Source organism: Portunus trituberculatus, chromosome 50 (assembly GCF_017591435.1).
Source record: "Portunus trituberculatus isolate SZX2019 chromosome 50, ASM1759143v1, whole genome shotgun sequence".
NCBI lineage: Eukaryota > Metazoa > Arthropoda > Malacostraca > Decapoda > Portunidae > Portunus > Portunus trituberculatus.
Window position 1 is genome coordinate 25,225,567 of NC_059304.1, and position 26,466 is coordinate 25,252,032.

Below are 26,466 nucleotides of genomic sequence, written 5' to 3' on the forward strand. Positions count from 1 at the left end.
CCTGTAATTCTTCTTTCACTTTTTTGTTGTTGTCTTGCACCTTCTGGTTCATTTCCTGAATAATGTCTTCATAATTGTTGCACTTTTCCTTCACAGATTCATTTTCTTGTTTGAGACAATCCATTTTTTTTTATTTCAACATTATCCGATTTCACACTTTCAAAACACTTGAATTTATCCTTTAAGTCAGCATTTTCCTTTTCCAGATTCTTCATCCTCTCAGATAAGTTAGCCATCATTTCCCTTATAAAGAATACATCCTCTTCTAATATTGCCACCTTCATATTATACCTTCTTTCATCCCTCTCTCTAAAACCTGAGAAGGCTCCAGTTTCATTTGACCCGATATCTCTTAATCTTTGTGGTGTCTCGTAAATTTCTCTCCTCTCCATCAGTATATCACTACCACCATCCCTGAACCCCTTCCTCACTCCCGTTGCCATTTTCCACTTGTTTCACTGTTTTCCCTTCACTTTTAGAGACGGGACACCTGTAGAAATATCTCCCCTCCCAAAATATACAACCAGGCTGGTCAGAAGTCTTCCAGGCTCCAATTCTGAGGTTGATAACATTGTGCCACGAACGTTGATGTGTTTACAACACCGCCATGATGGTGTGTATTTACTTAGTTGTAGTTTTACAGTGCCTGGGCTTTATGCTCGTGTGGCCCTGTCTCCATATCTACACTTATCCAATTTTTCTTTAAAACTATGCACACTCGTTGCTGACACCACTTCTTCACTTAAACTGTTCCAAGTCTCAACAACACATCTTTGTGGGAAAATATATTTTTTAACATCTCTCAGACATCTTCCCTTCCTCAGCTTTTTATTATTCAATCTTGTGCTTCAAATGTCATATTCTTCTCTCAGGATCAGTTTCTCATTATCCACTTGATCCATTCCATTGATCAATTTATAAACTCGTATCAGATCCCCTCTCTCCCTTCTCTGTTCCAGGGTTGGTAGATCCATAGCCTTTAGTCTCTCCTCATATGTCATCCCTTCAAATTCTGGAACCATTCTTGTAGCCATTTTTTGTAGTCTCTCTAGCTTCCTTGTGTTTCTTTTTATAGGGGGTTCACACAACTGTATATTCCAATCTGGGTCTTATTATAGTACTTATCAATTTCTTCATCATTTCTTTGTCCATGTAGTGAAATGCTAACCCAATATTCCTTAGTAAATTATACATCTCTCTGAAAATTCTATCAATATGGCTTACTGATTGATTGTTTTCTTTCATCGTCACTCCCAAGTCCTTTTCCTTTTTTACTTTCTCTAGTTCTACTCCATCTCCCATCTTATAGATTCCCATGGGTCGTCTTTCACTCTTTCCCATTTCCATGGCATGGCATTTGTCCACATTGAATTCCATCTCCTACATTTTACTCCATTTCCAGATCTTATTTAGGTCTTCCTGCAGTATTTCACAATCCTCTTTTTGCTTTATAACTCTGCACAGTTTCGCATCGTCCGCAAACAGATTTATGTAGTTGTTCACTCCCTCTGGCATGTTGTTTAGATATATATATATATATATATATATATATATATATATATATATATATATATATATATATATATATATATATATATATATATATGAGAAAAAATATTGGCACCAATACTAACCCCTGTGGCACTTTGCTTTCTACTGCTCTCCACTTGGACTTCATATCTTTAACTTCCGTCCTTATTTCTCTCCTCCTCAAAAAAGTTTCCATCCATCTCAATGTGCTTCCTTTTAAGCCACCCTTCTCCTCTAACTTCCACAGTAATCTTTCATGTGGCACTTTATCAAATGCCTTTTCTAAATCCAAATAAATACAGTCAACCCATCCCTCTCTCTCTTGCACTCTATCAACTATTCTAGATTAGAAATTCAGTAAATTTGTTACACACGACCGATCTTTTCTAAAACCAAATTGTTTATTTGATAATAATTTGTTGTCTTCAAGGAACTCGATCCATTGTTCCTTTATTACTCTTTCACACATATTGCATATTACACTAGTTAGTGATATCAGTCTGTAATTTAAAGGTGTGTGTGTGTATTTATCTAATTGTATTTACCTAACTGTATTGTACAGGGTTCGAGCGGGGCTCATTGTGTCCTGTCTCCATGTCTCCATTTACCTAATTTTTCCCTAAAGATATGCATATTAAGTGCTGTAACAACTTCATTATCCAGTGCATTCCACTTTTCCACCATTCTGTGTGGAAAACTGTATTTTCCAATATCCTTCACACACTGCTTCATCCTGACCTTCTTTTCATCTCCTCTTGTCCTTACATCTTCTTCTGTCAACAGCACCAGGTCTTCTTTGTCTATGTTTTCAATGCCATTAACTATCTTGTACATTGTTATTAGGTCCCCACGTTCACTTCTATTTTGTAAGGTTGGCAGTCCCATTTCCTTCAGTCGTTCTTCATATGTTAGGTCCTTTAATTCCGGCACCATCTTTGTGGCAATCTTCTGTATCCTTTCCAATTTTTCTTATATCCTTTTTAGAGCTCGGAGACCACACCACAACTGCATATTCCAGCTTTGGACATATCATGCTTGTGATTTTTTTTTTTCATCATATCTTTGTCCACGAATTGAAATGCCATTCTAATATTAGTCAACATTTTATATGATATTCCAAATATCTTGCTTATGTGTTTTTCAGGGCTCAGATTTTCCTATATAATCATTTCCAGATCTTTTTCCTCTTTAGTCTTCATTACTTGTTTCCCTCCCATCAAATAGTTCCATACCAGTCTTCTTTTGCTCCTTCCTAGTTCCATTACGTGACATTTCTTGGCATTGAACTCCAATTTCCACTTCCTACTCCACTCATAGATCCTGTAACAGCAAACAGTCTTCCTGGGTTTTGATAACTCTTAGTAACTTTGCATCATTGGCAATTATTTCAATGTAACTGTTTATCCCATTGTGAATGTCATTAACATAAATCTGAAACATAATGGGGACTAACAATGATCCCTGTGGCACTCCGCTTGTTACTTTACCCCAAGATGAGTATGTATCTCTGATCATGGATCTCATCTCCCTGTCCTTCAAAATAATAATCCCTTGTCCAATCTAACAAAGTTCCTTGCAGTCCTTCTATGTTCTTTAGTTTCCAAAGTAGTCTTCCATGAGGGACTTTATCAAAAGCCTTTTTTACGTCCAGGTATACTGTGTCCACCCATCCATCTCTGTTATCCAGTCCTTTTATTACTTTCAAGTAGAAGCTTAATAAATTCGACACACATGACCATCCTGTCCTGAACCAAAATTGTCTGTTTGATATGACTTGTTGTTCTTCCAGATGTTCAACCCATTTTTCTTTGATAATTATTTCACACAACTTTCCCATAATGCTTGTTAGTGATACCGGTCTGATTTAATGGCTCATATGTTTTTCCCCTTTAAATATTGGTATTACGTCAGTTCTTTTCCATTCTAGTGGAACTTTCCCTTCATTTAGTGAACTTGAAATTATTTCCCAAATTGGACCCAGTAATTGCTTGCTCTTTACATTCTTTTAACACCCAGCCTGATACACCATCTAGCCCCATTGCTTTTCTGACATCCAACTTGTCCAATAATCTTCCAATATCCTCTTTGTGCACTGTGATCTACTGTAATCCTTGGCAATGCAATGTCCAATTAGATTCTGTGAAATCTTCTGCAGTGAACACCATTTTGAAGCTCTCATTCATTATTTCACACATTTCCTTCTCTGCTTCATATGTTTTCCCTACTTTAATTATTTTTCTATTGTTTCCTTGTTCTTCATCTTGCCATTTATAAATTTGTAGAAAAGCTTGGGTTCATCTTCACTTTTACGCACCACATCTTTCTCAAAGTTTCTTTCTTCCTCTCTCCTTACTCTAATATATTAATTTCTCTCATCCTTATATTTGTACATAATGTTTTTCCTTTCATTATCAACAAAATATTTCCTTAATTTTTCAAACTCTGCTCTTGCATAATTTAATCTCTCTTTTTTTGTAGTCATCTCTGAATCTTATCCCATCCTCCTCCTGTATTTCCATTTCTAATGTCACATGATCACTTATTCCCACTGGATTAGGGTATTGTATGATGGGAGGAGGCTCTGGTTTCTTTGTGAATGCTAGGCCAAGTAACGATGGTTCTTCTTTCCCCCTGTACCTTATTGACTCCTCCACCCACTTGTCCATTGTATTTACCATAGTCAACTGTAACACTTCCTCACTCCACTGTCCAGCATTATCCATTATTTCCATCTCTCTCCAGTTTATTTTTTTTACAGTTTAAGTCTCCAACTAATAGTATTCTTCTATCTCTTATCATGTTATCTAGGCACTTAATCAGCTCTCTTTGCACATCTTTATGTTCTTCAGTTCCCTATGTATTTGTCTTAGGTGGCACATTATGTAACTATGATTTTTCTTTTTTTCAATTCCTGTTTTGTTTGTTACTCCCATTACTTCCACTTTGTCCTCTCCATATTGCACATCCTCCACACATATATTATCACGAACCATTATTAGCACTCCTCCTCCCCCTTTACCCTCCCTGTCTCTTCTACAGCTACTATATCCCTCCTATTTAAAGTTAACATGAATCTCTGCTCTTTGTTTTGTTTCAACGATGCTCATTACATCTGGTTTTATCTTTTTCAAATAATCCCTAACCTCCAACATGCTGGATAACAACCCATCTATATTAAAATCACTCTCAATTTCTTGCCTTCTCCATGACTTCCTCCTTCTTTTGTAAAAAACCACTGCTTTAGTCTCATATCTAGAACCCTCCAATATAAATTCTTTTTCTCAATCTCTGTCCTTTTCTTGTTTTTTTTCTTAGTTTAATTTCTTAGCACTTTCTCTTTTTCCCTCTCCTCCAGGTTCATATTTCTTTTTATCTATATATCTTTTATGTTCAGTATCATCGGCCAGCTTCCTTTTTCTTGTCATAATTCCCTCCACTGCCACCTGCGATGTCATTCTCACGTTCAATTGTCTCCTACCCCCCTTCACTAAATCTTCCCAACCTAATCACTTCCTCCACTTCCTGGTCCAACTCCTGTGTGCTGTCCTGGACCTCTTTGATAATCTCTTTGGCCAATTCTTTCTCTTCATGCCCTCTCATGAACTTGTTTGGATTTTTTTTTCCTTCATCCCAAACATCATGAAACATTTCCTCTTATCCACTGTATCTCTCACTAGATCTTGTTTCTATTTAATTACTTGTATAACAGCATCTTTTGTTTTTTTGTGAATTTGTCTCTTTAATATCTCTGAAAACTTTACTTTTTCCTCTTCCTGTTCTTATTTCCATGCATTTCGTAATGGCTTCAGCTTCTTTTCACCCAATCCATTTTCTACTCTGTCCTCAATCCCATCTTGTGTACTTTTTTCTGTAGGCTCCTTAAGGAGTCTTCATAGTCATGACATGTAGCTTTTAGTATATCATTTTGTTTCTTTATCTCTTGTATCTCCTCCTTTAATCCCTGATTGATTACACTGACTTTCTCACATTCAACTAATCTCAATCTCAGCTCTGTGTTTTCTGTTATCAGTCTGTCCTGCTTGTCCATTAAACTCAACATCACTTACTTCATGTAGCTTAACTGGCTTTTCACATTTATCAATCTCCTCACATTGCCTCTTTCGTCTCTAAATCTAGAGAAGTCCTTATCCATATCATCCACAGTCAATCTCTTCAGTCCAACACGTATTTCAATAAGTCACTGATTTTCACAACATGGTGTTTGTTTTGGTGTCATACTTCTGGCCGAAACACTCAGTTCCGTTTCTCTCTCCAATTTTCTGTCTATACAATATCCAAATCTTATTTATTATGGAGACAGGAGAACCCTATGGCTCCCTACCCCCTGCACATACGTCTAGATCAGGCTCTAATGCCTACTGGAGCACTTTTCCCTGGGAGCTGCTCAGCAATGTCTTGACAGAGCAGTGTTGGCAGTGTGTGGAAGGCAGGCTATGACCTACAGGTCAATTAATCATCCCAAGGGATGTTAGTAAGGTGTGACCTTGGTGGGAGGCCAGTCTGGGGCCCTAATGAAGTCTCAGTCTTGTTATGATACTTTCTTGAGTATTATCATCACCAGATGCTGACAAATCAAGTGACTTAGAAATTTGAAGCTAATCATCCCTATATGTGCGGTATGGGCAAACTACGGCCTGCAGTCCACACGTGTCTCACCAAAGGAAATGATGTGGCCCTCCAAATATTAGTAAATTTGGAAGAGAGAGTTACCAAGCAATGTAAAATAATATTGTGAACATTTTATTTTCTTCCCACAGGTTTGTATATGCATGGGAGAGTATCTTTTTCTTTACAACTCTTTTACTTTGCCTGTTTTAAATATTAATTATTTTGGGTTAGTATACTGAAAAGGTTCCCCCCTCCCCTGCTATATGCCATAAGTCTGTATACAAAAAAATAGCTAGAAACCACTAACCTGCAACTACTTTTTTCACAACTACCTCTGACAAGAAACATCCCAATTGAGCAGGTAAACTGCAGCCTTGTGTGCCTCTACCTCAAGTCCTGCAGCAGTAGCTGAAGTGGAAGGTCGTTGTAGTATGTACATATTTGTTTTTGTTAACATGTTTGTTTGTAATGTACAGGTATTCCCTGCTATTCAAATCAAAATTACATGTTAATTCATTTTTACAATATTCATTCTTTACTGCCCTGTATCTGCTACATGATTGGTTATACTTCATTTTCATGATATCCCAAATATGCACTCATTCACTCTATATGCAAGTATGTACAGTGAAGCCCCAGTTTTCACAGTTCAGTTACCACCAGTTAATATTCTATACAACTTTTGCTGTAACCTTACTATTTTTACTATGTGGGAAATCCCACTTCATCATGAAAAAATTGGCTATTTCATTTGATAAAATACAAGCTGAATCATGGCATGGGTTAAGGAAATACTCGGACACATTGGTAGATGGCACACAATTGGCTGGAGTCCCAAAAATAACCAATCCAAACACTTTATATTTTTTTCTGTTTACATATTCTGTTTATTGAATCTTGGATATAACAACCTATTTAAAGTTAATGAACACTCATATCATTTTATGAAACTTTGCAAATTATGGAATATTTCAAAATTGTCAAATGTTTACTTTATTTTACAAATATCCTAGGTCTTAAAACGTGGGAGAATTTTCTGATACACAGTCAACTGCATGTTTGAGAGATGAATTAAGGCCAAGAGATAGCCAGTGACACCTACACATGTTTGGTAGATGGAGCTGCACAGCTATTTCATCATCTTCATTCATCTCATCATTCATCAGTGAGTAACTAAACTAATTTTTCTTCTTAACAGAAACAATAAATGGTTCTTTAGTGGTAATGTCAATATAATGTGGATTATAGTGAAAGCAAGTACAGTGAGAATAAATACAAAAATTAATTTCATTAATTGCTTCATTCTTGTTTATTTTATTTAGGTAACATTTAACTTTTCTGGGCAATAAATGTATTTACATAAGATATTAGATGGGTTTTATGAGTTTCATGGTGCAGATACAGAAAGGTCTTGGAATACATTACTATATTCATGATGAATTCCAAGTAAGCTACATGATCAAATGCTTTACAATTTGATTTTCAGGGAAAAAACTCAATCATATGTCAGAGAATACCTGGCCACAGTGAGTGAATTTATCATGAAAACCAGCTGTGACCTCACTGAACATTTCCCTTTGTGTCTCACAACACAAGGGGGCATTCATAGCCTGCCCTTTAAAGACAACTCTCTTCCTTCACACAAAACTACATGCATCTAACAACACATTCATTTTTCACACACAATTTAAAATTGAAAAAACTCCTATACCATCCTCATTGTCCCCTTCTAAGTTCAGTTTTATTCAACTTGTTTGGGAACCAGCACCTCAGTGGGCCTTTTTCTAAATCACAATTTTTGTTGCTCTTGGCCAATTTTTCCTTACATAAAAATAAGGTAAAAATAAATTAATAAATAAGCTTAGGCATGCCTGAGGCTTTGAGCAGAAACACAATAGTGTGGCATCATTGGTTGTGTGAACATGACCTGATGCAAACTCTGGGAGTCAGGACAGGCCTTATGTATCCTGGGATACTACCATATTTTCACCCATATTTAATTTGATCTGGCTATCACAACTTGTACAACACCAGAGACAATGATCCTACCTTGAACTTGGCATCAATTGCCTTCTGCAACACTGCTCGTTGATCTGGAGAGAGGTCTGCATCTCGCACCTCAGCTCGGAAACTGGACACATACTTCCCTGCTTCCTCAACACTCTGATAGAATGAAAGTCTAATTTAGTACTTGTTGCATGATGCAAAGATAACCTGATAAAAATAAGGTTGTAATTATACACCATACTAGTTTCTACTTACAGTATATGCTGGAATATAAGAGGTTTTTTTTGCCAATTTTGAGTCTCCTAAATCAATGGGCTGTATTATATACCAAGAGTAAATACAACTCTTTATCCCCATGGTGAACATTAAGTGCCACAGTACCTTGGAATTAAATTAATTCTGCAACCACACATACGAATGTACATTACCTATACAGTAATATCTCAAGATACGATCACCCCAACATACAATTTTTTTGATATATGATGAAAAATTTCTTATAATTTACACCTTGAAATACGACGATACTTTAAAGATACAAGTAGCCATCGGTAGGTGGTGCAGCGATCGCTCGGCTAACCGTGTCCACCCGAATATTCAGCCCGCGTTATGTATTGTTGTTCATCATTTGTGCATGTATGTGTCTGTGCTCCTCATCAGTGTGTATTTTTTCTAAAGTTTTGTGAACTCAAGACCACGTGATCATGGGTCCCAAAAGTAAAAGTTTGGTGAGAAACACACAAAATAGCCTGTATTCACATACTGATTACACTTAGAAATTCAATAAACGAGTGAGTACAAATGGTGTTCTGCCCAAAAACAACTCTTCCTCTTTGCAATGCAAAAAACCAGTAGTCTCTAGATGTCATGATTACCAAAATATCACAGGTTGAATGAGGTAGTATCATCGGTGTACATGGCCTTGTGTCCGATAGGGTTCAGCGGCTTTGGCTTGAGCAAGTGAAAACAGGCCCCTTGAATCCTCTCTCTCTCTCTCTCTCTCTCTCTCTCTCTCTCTCTCTCTCTCTCTCTCTCTCTCTCCCTTTCTCTCTATCCTGTCACCTGTTCTGATACCACTCTCATTCAAAAGTTGTCTCCCCATAACATGGTGAGAAACCTGAGGTACAGAAGTAAGGCGCATGGGAGAGGTGGCGGAATCAGACACAGTGAAATCACTGTCGGAGCGCTCCTACCATTCATCGTTGGTGACACAGTGCGTAGAGCATATGTTTACTCCCGATGAGTGTTGCCAGCTCACAAGCAAAGAAAACAGGAAGAAAATAGCCAAAATATAACCGTAAAAAGACTAAACGTCTATCGATGAGCCCCAAATCTTGCGTGATGAACGTCTATCGATGTGTCCCCAGGTTTGCGGGTTAAGTTGTTATTTTGGGCAATATAGTTCATTTATATCAAGCATACAATAAACATTGTATTTATCTTATATTAAATCTATATTTGGTTGGTATTTAAAATATGTTAATTTTTTTTGAGGGGGTGGGTAAATTCATATCACAAGAACGAATTAATTATATTTCCATTAATTTCTGTGGGAAAAATGTATTTGATATACGATTTTTTTTATATACAACGATTGTGACAGAACGAATTAACCCCTTCAATACGGTGACGCCTATGTGGGCGTCGTGAAGCCCCAGTAGCAAATACGGTGACACCTACGTAGGCGTCATATTTCTTTTCTGAGCTTTCTTTAGTTCAATTGTCCCGTATAGTGTGTTGGATACCAACTACACACGCCATATGCTGTCCTTGAAATCCTAGTGCTCCTCCCACCATCCTTGTCTCCACCAATCACTAAAGATAAGCTACATGCTTCCCACCTTGTGTCTAAAATTACCCAATGGCATAGACTGTTCCCATCTCTCTCTCTCTCTCTCTCTCTCTCTCTCTCTCTCTCTCTCTCTCTCTCTCTCTCTCTCCTCCTCCTCCTCCATCTCCCTTTCCTCCTCCCCATCTCCTTCCTCCTCCCCTCTCCTCTCGAAGATAAGTTACATCGTGCCTTGTAACATTCGTGAAAACACACACACACACACACACACACACACACACACACACACACACACACACACACGGGACATCGTCGATGGCGGAGGTGGTTGAGCTCCAGAGCAAATCTATAATTCTACAGTTACCTAAGAGTAACCAAGGTGGGAAAGGAGCTGGTAATGTTTGTCCCGTCTCCATATAGTCATGTTAACTGTTGATTAGCAAAATAATGTCCAGTGAAGGTAAATATAAACTGTAGCCTGCGTTTGAGCCATCAGCTGGTTTGTTTACGTCTGCGCAACATGGCGGCCGTGAACTCGAAGAGGAATCAGACTTCACAGGGTTTCAAGGAATAATGGAGAAGAGCACTTATGTGAAGAAAATTCTGGAGTTAGAAGGTAAAATTGAAAAACTGTTTGAAAAGTATGAGGGCCTGGAAAATGGAAAAAAGTCAGGAAGTGGAAAGAAAGGAGGTAAATTACAAAGTTGCAAGTCTGGAAAAGGAAATCAAAGAGTCAGGGAGAAAACTTTGGGCCTTGCTGAAATTATAGATCAACAGATCATAGAAGAGAAGATAGCTGAGAAAGTGGTGAAGGTTATTAAGTCAAATGAGACATTGGTGAGGAAACTGTAGACAAAAAGAGATGTGTGGTGATATTTGGTGTGGAGGAGGATAAGACACCGAGTAAAATGGAGAGAGAAAAACATAAAAAGGTGATAAATAATATCATTAATGTGGTGCAAGAGGAGGAAAAGACCTAGTACAAGAAATAGAGGACTTCCATAGAATTGGAAAGTTCACAAGAGAAGGTATGAGGCCAATAAGAATCAAACTTAAGTCACAAAAGGATGTAGATGAATTGGTGGAGAAGTCATGGAGGCTAGCCCAGCAGGAAACAACAAGGAAGATTTGGTTGAGAAGAGATCTCGGTGAAAAGGAAAGAGAAATGTTAAATGAGTTGAGAAAAGGCTTTGAAAAAAATGAAGAGAGGACAGAAGAGAGAAGAAAGAGTTTTTCTGGAGAATCTTGGATATGAGACTGAGGAAGTGGTTCATAACCCAGAAAAGTACAGCAAGAAAGGACTAAAGAAACTTACATATGAGCGAAATGTAATGTATTCCAACATAAATGGAGTGATATCGGGATTTTAGAACTCAACGATTACTTGAGGGACAAGAACCCAGATATTGTGGGTCTTACTGAAACAAAACTGAGAGAGGAGAAGACCTGATGAAGGTTGGAGAAGGAAATATAACGTTTGGAAAAGAAATAGAGTAGGTAAGATGGGAGGAGGAGTGATGTTGCTGGTTAAAAAGATATAAAGGTGGATCAAGTGAAAAAGGTATGGGAAAGGCAGAAGTGCTAAAGATGAAACTAATGAAGGAAAAAGAGGCACTACAATGACACAAATGCACACACACACACACACTATAATGATGGGAGATTTTAATTGTAAAGAGGTGTGTTGGGAGGACACACACACACACACACACTATTGACACACACACACACTCAGTGGGTCAAAGAAGATACTAGGTTTGGAGGAGAGGAGCATCGTCAAGACTGGACTTGGTCTTTAGTACAGAGCCAATGGTCATTGAGGAGATGAGGGTGGAGTGCCCTTTAGCAAAGAGTGATCATGCAGTTTTGGAGTTCAAGGTGATAGATGAAGAGAAATCTAGAAGAAATGAAGAATATAAAGTGGGAAGATGGAATTATGCCAAGACAGATTTTGGAAACCTAAAGAAATTCTTTCAAGAGACAAATTGGATGAAATTCAAGAGTGCTAAGGAGCAAATGAAAAGTGGAAGGAATTTATAAAAATATACAAAGAAGGTGAGAAAAATTTGTACCAATAAGACAACATAGAGAAGTTGGAAAGCAGGACTGGTTTAACGATAGATGTGAAAAGGCTAGAACAAGAAAAGAGGATGCATGGAAGAGGTGGAGAAGGAAAAGACGGATTAAGCAGTGGGAAAGTTACAAAAGAGCAAGAAATGAATATGTGTTGATTAGAAGAGAAGAAAGAAAGAAACAAGAAAAGGATATAATTGATAAATGTAAAGACCAACCAAGGCTTTTTACAGACATGTGAACAACAACATCAAAAATAGAGAAAGTATTGAAAGTTTAGAAGTAAATGGAGTATGCAGTGAAGATCCCAGGAAATGGCAGAGGCTATGAATGGATGCTTTCGGAAGGTATTCACAAAGGAGACTGCTTTTGACAAACCACTGGTAATGGAACAGAAAGGGATTATGAAGGAGTTTCAAGTAACTGTGGAGGAGATCAAGAGTATGATGGGGAGTTTAGAAGTGAGAAAAGCTGTGGGACCTGATGGGGTATCAGGATGGATTTTAAGAGAATGCAGGGAGCAACTGGCAGAAAAAGTTTGTGAAGTAATTGATGCCTCATTAAGGGAAGGTGTAGTGCCCCAAGACTGGAAAAGAGCTAACATTGTCCCAATCTATAAATCAGGTAACAAGAGAGACCCATTGAACTATAGACCAGTGTCACTTACAAGTGTGGTAGCTAAGATGTGTGAGAGGGTGGTGAAGAATAGATGGACAGACTTCTTGGAGAAAAAATGACATACTTTGTGTCAATTTGGTTTTAGAAAAGGGCGTTCATGCACGACAAACCTGATATGTTACTATTCGAGGGTGATAGATGTAATACAGGAAAGAGATGGTTGGGCTGATGGAATATATCTGGATTTAAAAAAAGGCCTTTGATAAGGTACCACACCGGAGACTGATCTGGAAACTTGAAATGGTAGGAGGAGTGCATGGCAGTTTACTAAAATGGATGGAAGACTTTTGGTAGGAAGAGAAATGAGAACAATAATTAAGGACAGACCATCAGAATGGGGCTTGGTGGAGAGTGGAGTTCCACAGGGATCAGTGTTGGCACCAGTAATGTTCGCGGTCTACATAAATGACATGGTGGATGGGGTGTCCAGTTATGTGAGCCTATTTGCAGACGATGCAAAATTGTTAAGAAAAGTGAGATGTGACAAAGATTGCGAACTACTCCAGGAAGACTTGGACAGAATATGGAAATGGAGCTGTACATGGCAAATGGAGTTCAACACGACAAAATGCAAGAAATTAGAGTTTGGCAAGAGTGAAAGAAGAATCAGGAGTATGTACAAGATAGGAAATGAAGACATAAAACCAGTCATGAAGAAAAGACCTTGGGGTGACAATTACCAATGACCTATCGCCAGAGAGACATATAAACAAAATAATTGGAGAAGTATTGAACTTATTGAGGAACATAAGAGTGGCGTTCGTATATTTAGATGAAGAAATGATGAAGAAAATAATTACTGCAATGATAAGACCGAGGCTTGAATATGCAACAATACAGTGGGCTCGAACTTAAAGAAACACATAAGGAAACTAGAGAAAGTACAGAGGGCTGCAACAAAATGGTGCCTGACTTAAGAGATTTGACTTATGAAGACAGACTGAACAGAATGCAACTTCCGACCCTGGAAAACAGAAGAGAAAGGGAGACCTGATAGCAATATACAGAGTGATGATTGGCATGGAAAAATGGATAGGGAAGATCTGTGTATGTGGAATGAAAGAATGTCGAGAGGGCATGGGAAAAACTAAAATGGCCACTTATAGGAGAGATGTGAAAAATATAGCTTCCCTCATAGAAGGGTGGAAGCATGGAATAGTTTAGACGTGGAAGTGGTCAACGCAAGGAATATTCATGATTTTAAGAAAAAGCTGGACATTAGTAGATATGGAGACGGGACAGTACGAGCATAGCTCTTTTCCTGTATGTTACAATTAGGTAAATACACACACACACACACACACACACACACACACACACACACACACACACACACACACACACACACACACACACACAAACACACACACACACACAAGGAATAATGGAGAAGAGCGCTTATGTGAAGAAAATTCTGGAGTTGGAAGGTAAAATTGAAAAACTGTTTGAAAAGTATGGGGGCCTGGAAACGAGTTATGACAATGTAATGAAAGAGTGTGCCGATATGAAGAAGGAAAATGAAGCACTGAAAGAGGAAGTTAAGCTAATTAAAGTGAATTGCGAAAATGTGGAGAATCTCTAGGAAAAGTGATGGAGAAGCAGGCTGAATGGAAAAAAGTCAGGAAGTGGAAAGAAAGGAGGTAAATTACAAAGTTGCAAGTCTGGAAAAGGAAATCAAAGAGTCTGGGAGAAAACTTTGGGCCTTGCTGAAATTATAGATCAACAGATCATAGAAGAGAAGATTGCTGAGAAAGTGGTGAAGGTTATTAAATCAAATGAGACATTGGTGAGGGAAACTGTAGACAAAAAGAGATGTGTGGTGATATTTGGTGTGGAGGAGGATAAGACACCGAGTAAAATGGAGAGAGAGAAAACATAAAAAGGTGATAAATAATATCATTAATGTGGTGCAGGAGGAGGAAAAGACCTAGTACAAGAAATAGAGGACTTCCATAGAATTGGAAAGTTCACAAGAGAAGGTATGAGGCCAATAAGAATCAAACTTAAGTCACAAAAGGATGTAGATGAATTGGTGGAGAAGTCATGGAGGCTAGCCCAGCAGGAAACAACAAGGAAGATTTGGTTGAGAAGAGATCTCGGTGAAAAGGAAAGAGAAATGTTAAATGAGTTGAGAAAGGAGGCTTTGAAAAAAATGAAGAGAGGACAGAAGAGGAGAAGAAAGAGTTTTTCTGGAGAATCTTGGATATGAGACTGAGGAAGTGGTTCATAACCCAGAAAAGTACAGCAAGAAAGGACTAAAGAAACTTACGTATGAGCGGAATGTAATGTATTCCAACATAAATGGAGTGATATCGGGATTTTAGAACTCAACGATTACTTGAGGGACAAGAACCCAGATATTGTGGGTCTTACTGAAACAAAACTGAGAGAGGAGAAGACCTGATGATGGTTGGAGAAGGAAATATAATGTTTGGAAAAGAAATAGAGTAGGTAAGATGGGAGGAGGAGTGATGTTGCTGGTTAAAAAGATATAAAGGTGGATCAAGTGAAAGAAGGTATGGGAAAGGCAGAAGTGCTAAAGATCAGAGCAGAAACTAATGAAGGAAAAAGAGGCACTACATAGTGGTGTACGTACCACCTAAGACAAATGCATGGTCAGTACAGGAATATGAAGAAATGATAAGTGATACAGGAACATGTCTGGAAGAAATGTTGGGTGGCTGTGAACGAACTATAATGATGGGAGATTTTAATTGTAAAGAGGTGTGTTGGGAGGACTGGTCAATGGAAGGATCAGAGACAACATGGGGAAATACACTATTGACACTGGCAATGGAAAATGTGTTAACTCAGTGGGTCAAAGAAGATACTAGGTTTGGAGGAGAGGGAGCATCGTCAAGACTGGACTTGGTCTTTAGTACAGAGCCAATGGTCATTGAGGAGATGAGGGTGGAGTGCCCTTTAGCAAAGAGTGATCATGCAGTTTTGGAGTTCAAGGTGATAGATGAAGAGAAATCTAGAAGAAATGAAGAATATAAAGTGGGAAGATGGAATTATGCCAAGACAGATTTTGGAAACCTAAAGAAATTCTTTCAAGAGACAAATTGGATGAAATTCAAGAGTGCTAAGGGAGCAAATGAAAAGTGGAAGGAATTTATAAAAATATACAAAGAAGGTGAGAAAAATTTGTACCAATAAGACAACATAGAGAAGTTGGAAAGCAGGACTGGTTTAACGATAGATGTGAAAAGGCTAGAACAAGAAAAGAGGATGCATGGAAGAGGTGGAGAAGGAAAAGACGGATTAAGCAGTGGGAAAGTTACAAAAGAGCAAGAAATGAATATGTGTTGATTAGAAGAGAAGAAAGAAAGAAACAAGAAAAGGATATAATTGATAAATGTAAAGACCAACCAAGGCTTTTTTACAGACATGTGAACAACAACATCAAAAATAGAGAAAGTATTGAAAGTTTAGAAGTAAATGGAGTATGCAGTGAAGATCCCAGGAAATGGCAGAGGCTATGAATGGATGCTTTCGGAAGGTATTCACAAAGGAGACTGCTTTTGACAAACCACTGGTAATGGAACAGAAAGGGATTATGAAGGAGTTTCAAGTAACTGTGGAGGAGATCAAGAATATGATGGGGAGTTTAGAAGTGAGAAAAGCTGTGGGACCTGATGGGGTATCAGGATGGATTTTAAGAGAATGCAGGAGCAACTGGCAGAAAAAGTTTGTGAAGTAATTGATGCCTCATTAAGGGAAGGTGTAGTGCCCCAAGACTGGAAAAGAGCTAACATTGTCCCAATCTATAAATCAGGTAACAAGAGAGACCCATTGAACTATAGACCAGTGTCACTTACAAGTGTGGTAGCTAAGATGTGTGAGAGGGTGGTGAAGAATAGATGGACAGACTTCTTGGAGAAAAATGACATACTTTGTGAGTGTCAATTTGGTTTTAGAAAAGGGCGTTCATGCACGACAAACCTGATATGTTACTATTCGAGGGTGATAGATGTAATACAGGAAAGAGATGGTTGGGCTGATGGAATATATCTGGATTTAAAAAAGGCCTTTGATAAGGTACCACACCGGAGACTGATCTGGAAACTTGAAATGGTAGGAGGAGTGCATGGCAGTTTACTAAAATGGATGGAAGACTTTTGGTAGGAAGAGAAATGAGAACAATAATTAAGGACAGACCATCAGAATGGGGCTTGGTGGAGAGTGGAGTTCCACAGGGATCAGTGTTGGCACCAGTAATGTTCGCGGTCTACATAAATGACATGGTGGATGGGGTGTCCAGTTATGTGAGCCTATTTGCAGACGATGCAAAATTGTTAAGAAAAGTGAGATGTGACAAAGATTGCGAACTACTCCAGGAAGACTTGGACAGAATATGGAAATGGAGCTGTACATGGCAAATGGAGTTCAACACGACAAAATGCAAGAAAATAGAGTTTGGCAAGAGTGAAAGAAGAATCAGGAGTATGTACAAGATAGGAAATGAAGACATAAAACCAGTCATGAAGAAAAAGACCTTGGGGTGACAATTACCAATGACCTATCGCCAGAGAGACATATAAACAAAATAATTGGAGAAGTATTGAACTTATTGAGGAACATAAGAGTGGCGTTCGTATATTTAGATGAAGAAATGATGAAGAAAATAATTACTGCAATGATAAGACCGAGGCTTGAATATGCAACAATACAGTGGGCTCGAACTTAAAGAAACACATAAGGAAACTAGAGAAAGTACAGAGGGCTGCAACAAAATGGTGCCTGACTTAAGAGATTTGACTTATGAAGACAGACTGAAAAGAATGCAACTTCCGACCCTGGAAAACAGAAGAGAAAGGGGAGACCTGATAGCAATATACAGAGTGATGATTGGCATGGAAAAATGGATAGGGAAGATCTGTGTATGTGGAATGAAAGAATGTCGAGAGGGCATGGGAAAAACTAAAATGGCCACTTATAGGAGAGATGTGAAAAAATATAGCTTCCCTCATAGAAGGGTGGAAGCATGGAATAGTTTAGACGTGGAAGTGGTCAACGCAAGGAATATTCATGATTTTAAGAAAAGCTGGACATTAATAGATATGGAGACGGGACAACACGAGCATAGCTCTTTTCCCGTATGTTACAATTAGGTAAATACAATTAGGTAAATACACACACACACAAATACAAAAACAACAAATTTTCTAATCTCTCTCTCTCTCTCTCCTTCGTTTCCCTCTCCTTCCTCCTCCCCTCTTCTTTTCGAAGATAAGCTACATGCGTTCCGCTTGTGTCTAAAGTATTAGCAAATGTCACTCTCTCTCTCTCTCTCTCTCTCTCTCTCTCTTTCTCCGAAGAGAGAAGCGTCCACTTTCCTCTTCGAAGGCGATATAGTGACAAAAAATAGCAGCATAATACACAAAGACAACAAGTATGACAAGCTTGCACGAGTTTCCCGCGCTCAGGCGCAAGGCACTACCACCCGTATATCATACAGGCGGGCTTTTATAACATCCGGCGCAAAGGGGTTAAAATCGTATGTTGAGGTACCACTGTATATATATATATATATATATATATATATATATATATATATATATATATATATATATATATATATATATATATATATATATATATATATATATATATATATATATATATATATATATATATATATATATATATATATATACAGGCAACCCCACTTAACGAAGGGGTTACGTTTCTAAAAAAAACCTTCATTAAGCGAAACTTTGTTAACCAAATCGATTATAACAAGTTTAACCCCTGACTTGAACTTCTATTGAAAGTAAACAAAGCGAGAGTGCATCATAGTATAGTGAAAGGTTTAATGAAAGTAAAAATTATGAAGTTAAACATTTAGGCAGTTTAATTTCAGTCATTATAATAATATACACTAATGTATGTATGTACGTAACTTTATAATGTTAGTTATCTTAAATTCATGAAGGGAGGGAGAGTGAAACGGGAAAGACACTAACCGGCAACCTGTGGAAATGTAAACAAAGGGTGCATCATTGTATCACATACAAAACTTATGTATCATATTTCCACAAGGCTTTACATTTTATCCATTGTAGAGTAATGAGTTCAGGTGGTTCTTTTAGCTTGCGAAGGTAAGGAGAGTAGCAGAGGCAAGGGCATCCTTGGCCTTCTGAAAAGCTACGGCATGTGTGTCACTCCATGACAACTCCTTGGACTTCCCAGACAGTGCACCATACAACGGGGCCATGACGGAGGCGATGCCAGGCAGGAAACGGTGGTAGTAGTTCACCAGGCCGACGAATTCCTGCAGGGCCTTGACCATGGTAGGTGTGGGGAAGCTCTTGATAGCAGCCACCTTGTCAGGGAGAGGCGAAACACCGGCTGGGAAAAGGCGGTGCCCCAGGAAGTCCACTTCAGCAACGCAAAACACACACTTGTCATAGCGCACGACCAGGCCGTTCCTCTGCAGGCAGTCCAAAACCGTGGAGAGGTGCTGCAGATGTTCTTACTCGGAGGAAGAGTAGACGAGGATGTCATCAATGTAATAGACACAAAATGACAAATCCCCCAGAATGCCGTCCATCCTCTGGAACGTCGCTCCAGCGTTACGGAGGCCAAAACAGCTGTAATTAAATGTGAAATTACCAAAGGGAGTAGTGACAGCTGTTTTCGGGATGTCAGGCGTGTGTACTGGCACCTGGTAATGCCCTTTCAACAGGTCCAGCTTAGAAAAGACCTTGGCCCCATGGAGGAAAGAAGTGATGTCTGCAATGTTGGGAAGAGGGTAGAGGTCCGGCTCCGTCTGCATGTTGAGGCGCCTATAGTCGCCACAAGGGCGGAGGGAGCCATCCTTCTTCTTCACGATGTGAAAAGGGGACGCCCAAGGACTCGCCCTGCGCTCCCGTGATCTCAGCTGTCAGTTGTGGGTGCGAGGCGCAGCCACACTTCAAGAGTAAGATATTTCCTGGTCTTCTTAGCAACGCTAGGCGACATTGCAGGGCGTTTTGGTGGTAGGTTGAGCGAGGGAAGACGAGCTGCTGTTGATGCTGTTATTGTTTTGAACAGGGGGAGTGAGTGGTGCCTGGATAAAACTTCGTTAAAGTGAGTTTGGTGTTCGTTAAATGAGCAGATAGTAGTAAAATGAAACTTTTGTTGTAGCGAAATTTCGTTGTGTGAACCTTCGTTAAGCGGGGGTTGCCTGTGTATATATATATATATATATATATATATATATATATATATATATATATATATATATACAAATACAACAATACTCTGCTTAAGGGGAGAGTCCGGTTTGGAGACCCCAAAAATATAAAAAAAATGACTTTTTGTGAAAAAAATATATTTGGTAGGTATACATTTTGGCAACTATCTATAAAGATTTGAAAGGAAACTTGCGATAGTTTCCTTTAAATCCGTTTAAAGGTCCCACGCTCAACCACGTGCAGCAGCTGTGCGTTTGTTTACATCAGCAGAGTAAGTTTTTTTCCACCCAATTCTACGAAAAAATGCTAAAATCTGAACTTTTTTGTGTGTGGATATGATATGGCAAGACTGACGACGAGTCTGTGTGGTATCAGTGTTCGGTGGGTCGGTCACAGGGCTCAGTGCTCTCGTAGCTACAGTCACGCCAGGATGCTGCGCTGTTTCTCGCGACCTCTCTCAGCCCATATCTCAAAACATAAGTTATTCCCCTTCTAACGTTAACCTTGGAGCCAGTTTTAGCTTGATTTCAATGAAACAAAGACTAAAAGGCAGAGGAATACTTTCTCTTCAAATCATCGTCGCTGTTTTTTTTATATATGTCTGGTTTAATTTTATATTAATATTTTTTTGGTCAAAAAAAGGCAAAAAAAACACATTTAAAAAAATCATAAAACAAATTTAAAAGCTGAAATGAAAAATCTAACGACGAAGAAACATTTCATATTATAACGTTTCTAAGTCACAGAAAAATGAAGGTTGTGGGGCCAATAATAACGACGGAGATTCGCTTTTAAATTTTCGTTGTAGTTGTAGTTGGAGGGGGGGGGAGGGGGACAAGAATGGGGGTCAATGTCTAATGTTGATGTAAATGATGCCAATACTTCACAACATAAAAATCAGAGCGATTCATGCATATTTACCGGAGATATGGCACCCCCGATCTAAACCGGACTCTCCCCTTAACGAGCAGGATAGGGGGTGTCAATGCTGTTTGTAGAGGGAAAATTCGTTAAGCAGACGTAATTTTCCCATAGGAAATAATGGAAATAGGAGGGATGCGTTCTGGGCTGGTCCCCAGCATTCCACATGGGTTAAAAAAAATTATATATATGTTTCGCAGCGCATTTTGTCCACAAGAGGCGCTGGTGTACTCAAAAGCCTGTCGGCTTGCATGATATGGCAGGGCTTTCAAACTTGGAAAAAATTACCTGGAGAAAATTTAGTTAAAGAGATTTTGGTGTTCATTAAACGAGCAGATAGTAGTAAAAGGAAACGTTTGTTGTAGTGAAATTTCGTTGTGAACGTTCGTTAAGCAGGGGTTGCCTTTATATATATAAATATATATATACAGGCAACCCCAGCTTAACAAAGGGGTTACGTTTCTAAAAACACTTCGTTAAGCAAAACTTTGTTAAGCGAACCGATTATAAAAAGTTTAACCCCTGATTTGAACTTGCATTGAGAGTAAGCAAAGCGAGAGTGCATCATAATACAGTGAAAGGTTTAATGAAAGTAAAAATTATGAAGTTAAACATTTAGGTAGTTTAATCTAAGTCATTATAATGTACACTAATGTATGTATGTATGTAACTTTATAATGTTGATGATCTTAACTTTATGAAGGGAGGGAGAGTGAAACGGGAAATACACTAACCGGCAACCTGTGAAAATGTAAACAAAGGGCGCATCATGGTACCGCATACAAAACTTATGTACCACATTTCCACAAGGCTTTCCATTTTATCCATTGTAGAGTCACGAGTTCAGGTGGTTCTTTTAGCTTGCAAGGAAGATGCGGTCTCACCAGCCTTTTTAATAGAGTCTGCTGACTTGAAAATAGTAGAGACAGTAGATGGAGTCAAGATGGTGGCAAGCAATGTTATTAGTTTTCTGGCCTCTCTCTTGTCTGTGAATAATACCCAGCTTCACTTCGAGAGTAAGACACTTTCTGGTCTTCTTAGGAACATTAGGCCACATTGCAGGGCATTTTGGTGGTTAGTTGAACTAGGGAAGATGAGCTGCTGGTGAAGCTTTTATGTTTTGACTAGGGAGTGAGTGGTGCACGTGATCTTGATGTTGATCTTGATGCTACAGGTGATGCAGAATTTCTTCTGAGTCAGGCCTTTGTATCGGCAGCGCCTGTGTTGTCCACGAGAGGCTTGATCTTGATCTTTATTCTACAGGTGTCTCAGGATTTCTCCTGAGGCAGGCCTTAGTACCAGCAGCTCCTGGTGTATTCAAAAGCCTGTCAGCTTGCATGATACGGTGGGGCTTTCAAATTTGGAAAAAATTACCTGGATAAAACTTCGTTAAAGCGAGTTTGGTGTTCGTTAAACGAGCAGATGGTAGTAAAATGAAACCTTCATTGTAGCGAAATTTCGCTGCGTGAACCTTCGTTAAACGGGGGTCGCCTGTGTATATATATATATATATATATATATATATATATATATATATATACAGTAGAATCTCGAATCTCGATCAATCTCATCTCGATATTTCGCATCTCGATTGCACCATAAAAAAACCACTATTCACACATCTCGATGAAATTACACAAATCTCGATTGCTGTTTTTTTTTTTTTTTTTTTCATCAAAAACGCGGCGTATCGCAATGCGATTGTTTTGATTGCTCTCCCACCTAGCGGCAGCTTGTGGAGTGTATCAGTACACGCGGCCTCCCCCCACTCTGTTTAAAACCAGTGTGTGCGGTGTGCGCGGTCAAGGTCGTTTACGAGTGCGGGCAGGCTACCTGGATCCCATTCATCATGTTTCCCGCAGCCAATGGAAAGGCCCAAGGGGTGAATAAGAGCGAAAATGAGTGTAAAGGACAACAAAGTGTGAAAAAATGCGGAAGTGAAAAACGTGATTATCGAAAGGGCAAAAAACTGAACAAATGCACTGCAGAGGACAAGGATAAAGTGTTGCAGCTCTTGGAGAAAGGCTACAGAGTCAGTGAAATACAAAAACTTACTGGCATTCCTCAGAGTACTATTTCCACATTGAAAAGCAAAAAAGATGAAGTGAAAAAATCAGTGACATTGGCAAAAAAATTGTTCACAGGAAACACACTTGGACAGCGCCACATCACGTGTATTTATAATGAAAGTAATCGTCTAGTGGCAGAAATGGAATATTATCTGGTGAAGTGGATTCAACGACGAGCAAGAGAGGTAGCTAGTATCAATGGTCCTCAGCTGCGTGAACAGGCAAGGATATTCTACCAGGCTGTTTGCAAGAAAAAACAAGTAAAAAATCCACCTGCATTTAATGCTTCTGTGGGGTGGCTGCAGAAGTTTAAGAAGCGGTGTGGCATTAAATATGCACAGTATCAAGGCGAGATATCTTCTGCTGATAGTGAAAGTGCTGCTAATTATCCAGCAATAGTCAAACAAATAATAGAAGATGGAGGCTATTGCAAAGACCAGATATATAATGGTGATGAGACTGGCCTTTATTGGAAACGTTCTCCCAAAGCCACCTTCATTTCTAAAAATGAAAAACAAGCACCAGGAGTAAAAGTGTCCAAAGAAAAGGTTGATGCAAGTGAAGCAATCGAAAATTTAATTAAAGAAGACGTAATGGAGGAAGAATTGGAACAGCCTGATACCGTGTCACAGCCTCCCTCCCTGAGTGTTCAACAGTTGTCCGAGGCACTGGGGGTTGTGGCAAAGGCCAGGGATATTGTGGAGGGAAAAGTGGAGAATGAAACTCTCCAGGAGGCTTTTGATTATCTCAATAGAAAATGATGGGATGGGCATTTACAACAGTAAAGTCAATGAACAAAAACAGTCCACTATAACGAGGTTGTTCAAGATGCAGCAGCAAGTCGCCGAGGTCATCGAGAAGACGTCGAAGGACCAATAGACCTTGATGCTTTGGACACTGAACTACCAGAAGAACCACCATTTGTAGGATTTAATGCAGAGACTGACGGTGCTGGCTGCAGTGGAGAGAACATACGCAAGGCCATGACAAGATTAGGGAGTGAAGGTGGTGAGTCCCAGTAGCCGAGCCACCATCAATCACCCTAATTTTATTTCAATAAATATAAGGTAAATATGTGGTTTTATTGTAACATTTCATTAGTTTTATTATATGAACTGCAGTGTGTAGTGTGGTAAGTACTTTAGGTGTCAGCCTGAGAGTTAGTGTACTTGATATAGGTTAGTTGCCAAAGTTTTGGTCCCAATTGCATTTTTCCCTATATGAAGTTAACTTCGCATCTCGATATTTCGAATCTCGATCAGTATTTTGGGTCCCAATTACGATCGAGATTCGAGATTCTACTGTATATATATATATATATATATATATATATATATATATATATATATATATATATATATATATACGCAGTTAACTCTCGATTTACACGATAGATGCATTCCAAGAGGCATCGCGTATATCAAAATTCGTGTAAAACAAACATGTAATTCTCATAAGAAACAAAAGATAATAGGGGGATGTGGGATGTGGTCCCAAAAAATTTGTACAAAATACTCTATTTATTTGGCTAAATTAACATGTTTTTATTATTTACCATTCTAAATACTAGAAGTGTATTTAAAGTAAAGGGAAAAGCAAGAAATAATAAGAGAAAGCAAAAAATAATAAGAGAAAACAGCAGAACAAAGAATATGTAAACACAACACTCACTGCGTCACTGCTTTCACCACTCACACCACAGTCAGTCACCATCTTCCTCTGAGCTTTACCACTTTATCAAAAATCCACTTGTCAAAAACAACCCCACATGCAGAAGAAGATGAAGGACGTTTTGGGGCCATCTTGGTGAATTATAGGCAGATTGAAGAGATTCTGTCTGTTCTCAGTAGCAGACTGCAAATGAGGCACGAGAAGGGCGGGAGCTGGATCCAAGTAACTTTAACAACGTCAGAGAAACCTCCTGCCGCAAAATGACATCCACGAACGCTTGAAGGGACAGTAACGAGGTTGCTTGCTATTAGGTTGCTCTCAGGTGGTGTTACTCTCTTATATATGCATTTATGTTCACAAAACAACATTTCTATTAGCTTTTTACAAACCTTGCCCCCAAGAAAGGATTGTTTTGTAATGCATACAGTGAAATCTTCAATGGAATACCAAAAAATAAAGCAGAGATGAGATCGGCAACAGAGGAGGCGGAGACTTCTGCGACTCAGCCGAAGCACTTCTTCTTCTTCTTCTTCCTGTGACCCTTTTAGCTTGCGTATTGCTTTCACCACAATATTTATGTTTCCACTCCTCTATTGCCTGCTATATTGAATATCATATCTCAGTATTCATGTACGCTCATGGCATGAGGATCACCTTGACTCCGTGGCACTGAGTGATAGTGAATTACTAATGAAATACCACAGTATTTCATTAGTCCAGACTCTTAACTTTTCTAAAGAGAACACTGGTCACAATAGCTTGAACCTCATGGGCGTTCACTTTCAGAAGGCGCGACTCCTCCTCCGAGACACTCGCATAGGCCCTCCAAATCATTTGATAAATCTACTTAGACAAGGTATGAGGGTGAACAGCTCGTCTAGAATATGAAACCGTGACCAACAACCTAGAGCAGGCAGGCTGACAATCCTGTACCCTGCCAAGATAATCACAGACCGCCTGAACTAGACAAAAAAGGCTGTCTACCTTTTCCTCCCCGACAAAATCAAGAAGAGCAGGAATAGTGAACTCGTCAAAGGAATGCTGGCCTGGACACTGAGTCTTAGCCAGGAAATTAGGGCGAAGGAAAAGGTCATTGACATCCAACCTTTGGAGTGACGCACCTCAGCCGACAGGCCGTGAAACCCACTACCCCGACGAGACAAAGCAAGCCCCAGAAGAAACACAGTCTTAAGCGAGACATCTCTTAGCGAGGCTGTCTGCTAGGGCTCATAAGGAGGACGTAACAAGGACCGAAGGACTAGAGAAAGGTCCCAGGCAGGTAACCGAAGTGAATGAGTGGACAAGAGGCCACAAAGGAGCGGAACAGAGAAGAAAGGTCTGGATTGGTGGAAAGGTCTATGCTTGACTGACGCAGAACAGGAGCTAAGGCACAACGACAACCCCTAATCGCTGACACTGACAGGTACTTTGACTCAAAATGGAAAATGAAAAAGTCTGCAGAGGCAGAGCATGGATCCAAACCCCTCGACTTACACCAACCACAAAAGACTCTCCACTTCGCCTGATAAACTGAGGCGGAGGACTGCCTGACTGGTCAAGACATGAACTTAGCAGCCTTGCGCGAAAAACCTCGCATTCATAAGAGATGCTGGAGAGTCGCCACATGTGAAAATATAGCTTCTCTGGAGAACCATGGAAGAGGGGATGGTGAGGTTGTCAAAGGAGAGACTGCCACATGGGAAGAACCCGGGGACTGTCCATGAGCAGGCCCAGCAACAGGGGAAACCAGTCTGCCTGAGGCCAAAGAGGAGCAACTAGTGTCATACACACAGCCCACGACTCACGAACCCTCACCAGAACACAGGGGATCAGAGTGAACGGTGGAAAGACGTACAGATCCAAACCGTGCCACGGAAAAGAGAATGCATCCTGTCGCCAGGCTCCCTGATCCAAAAGA

General features: G+C 39.3%; 1 protein-coding gene across 6 annotated transcripts in view; it reads right to left on the reverse strand.

Moving 5' to 3' along the window:
• The window catches only part of LOC123500095 (TBCC domain-containing protein 1-like), a 185,822-nt gene that overhangs the window by 24,679 nt on the left and 134,677 nt on the right, over window positions 1–26,466 (reverse strand). For all 6 annotated transcript variants that reach the window (XM_045248749.1, XM_045248753.1, XM_045248748.1 and 3 more), the window contains one exon: window positions 8,209–8,322. In XM_045248749.1, the coding sequence (XP_045104684.1) occupies window positions 8,209–8,322 (114 nt within the window). The remainder of the gene's footprint in view (window positions 1–8,208; window positions 8,323–26,466) is intronic.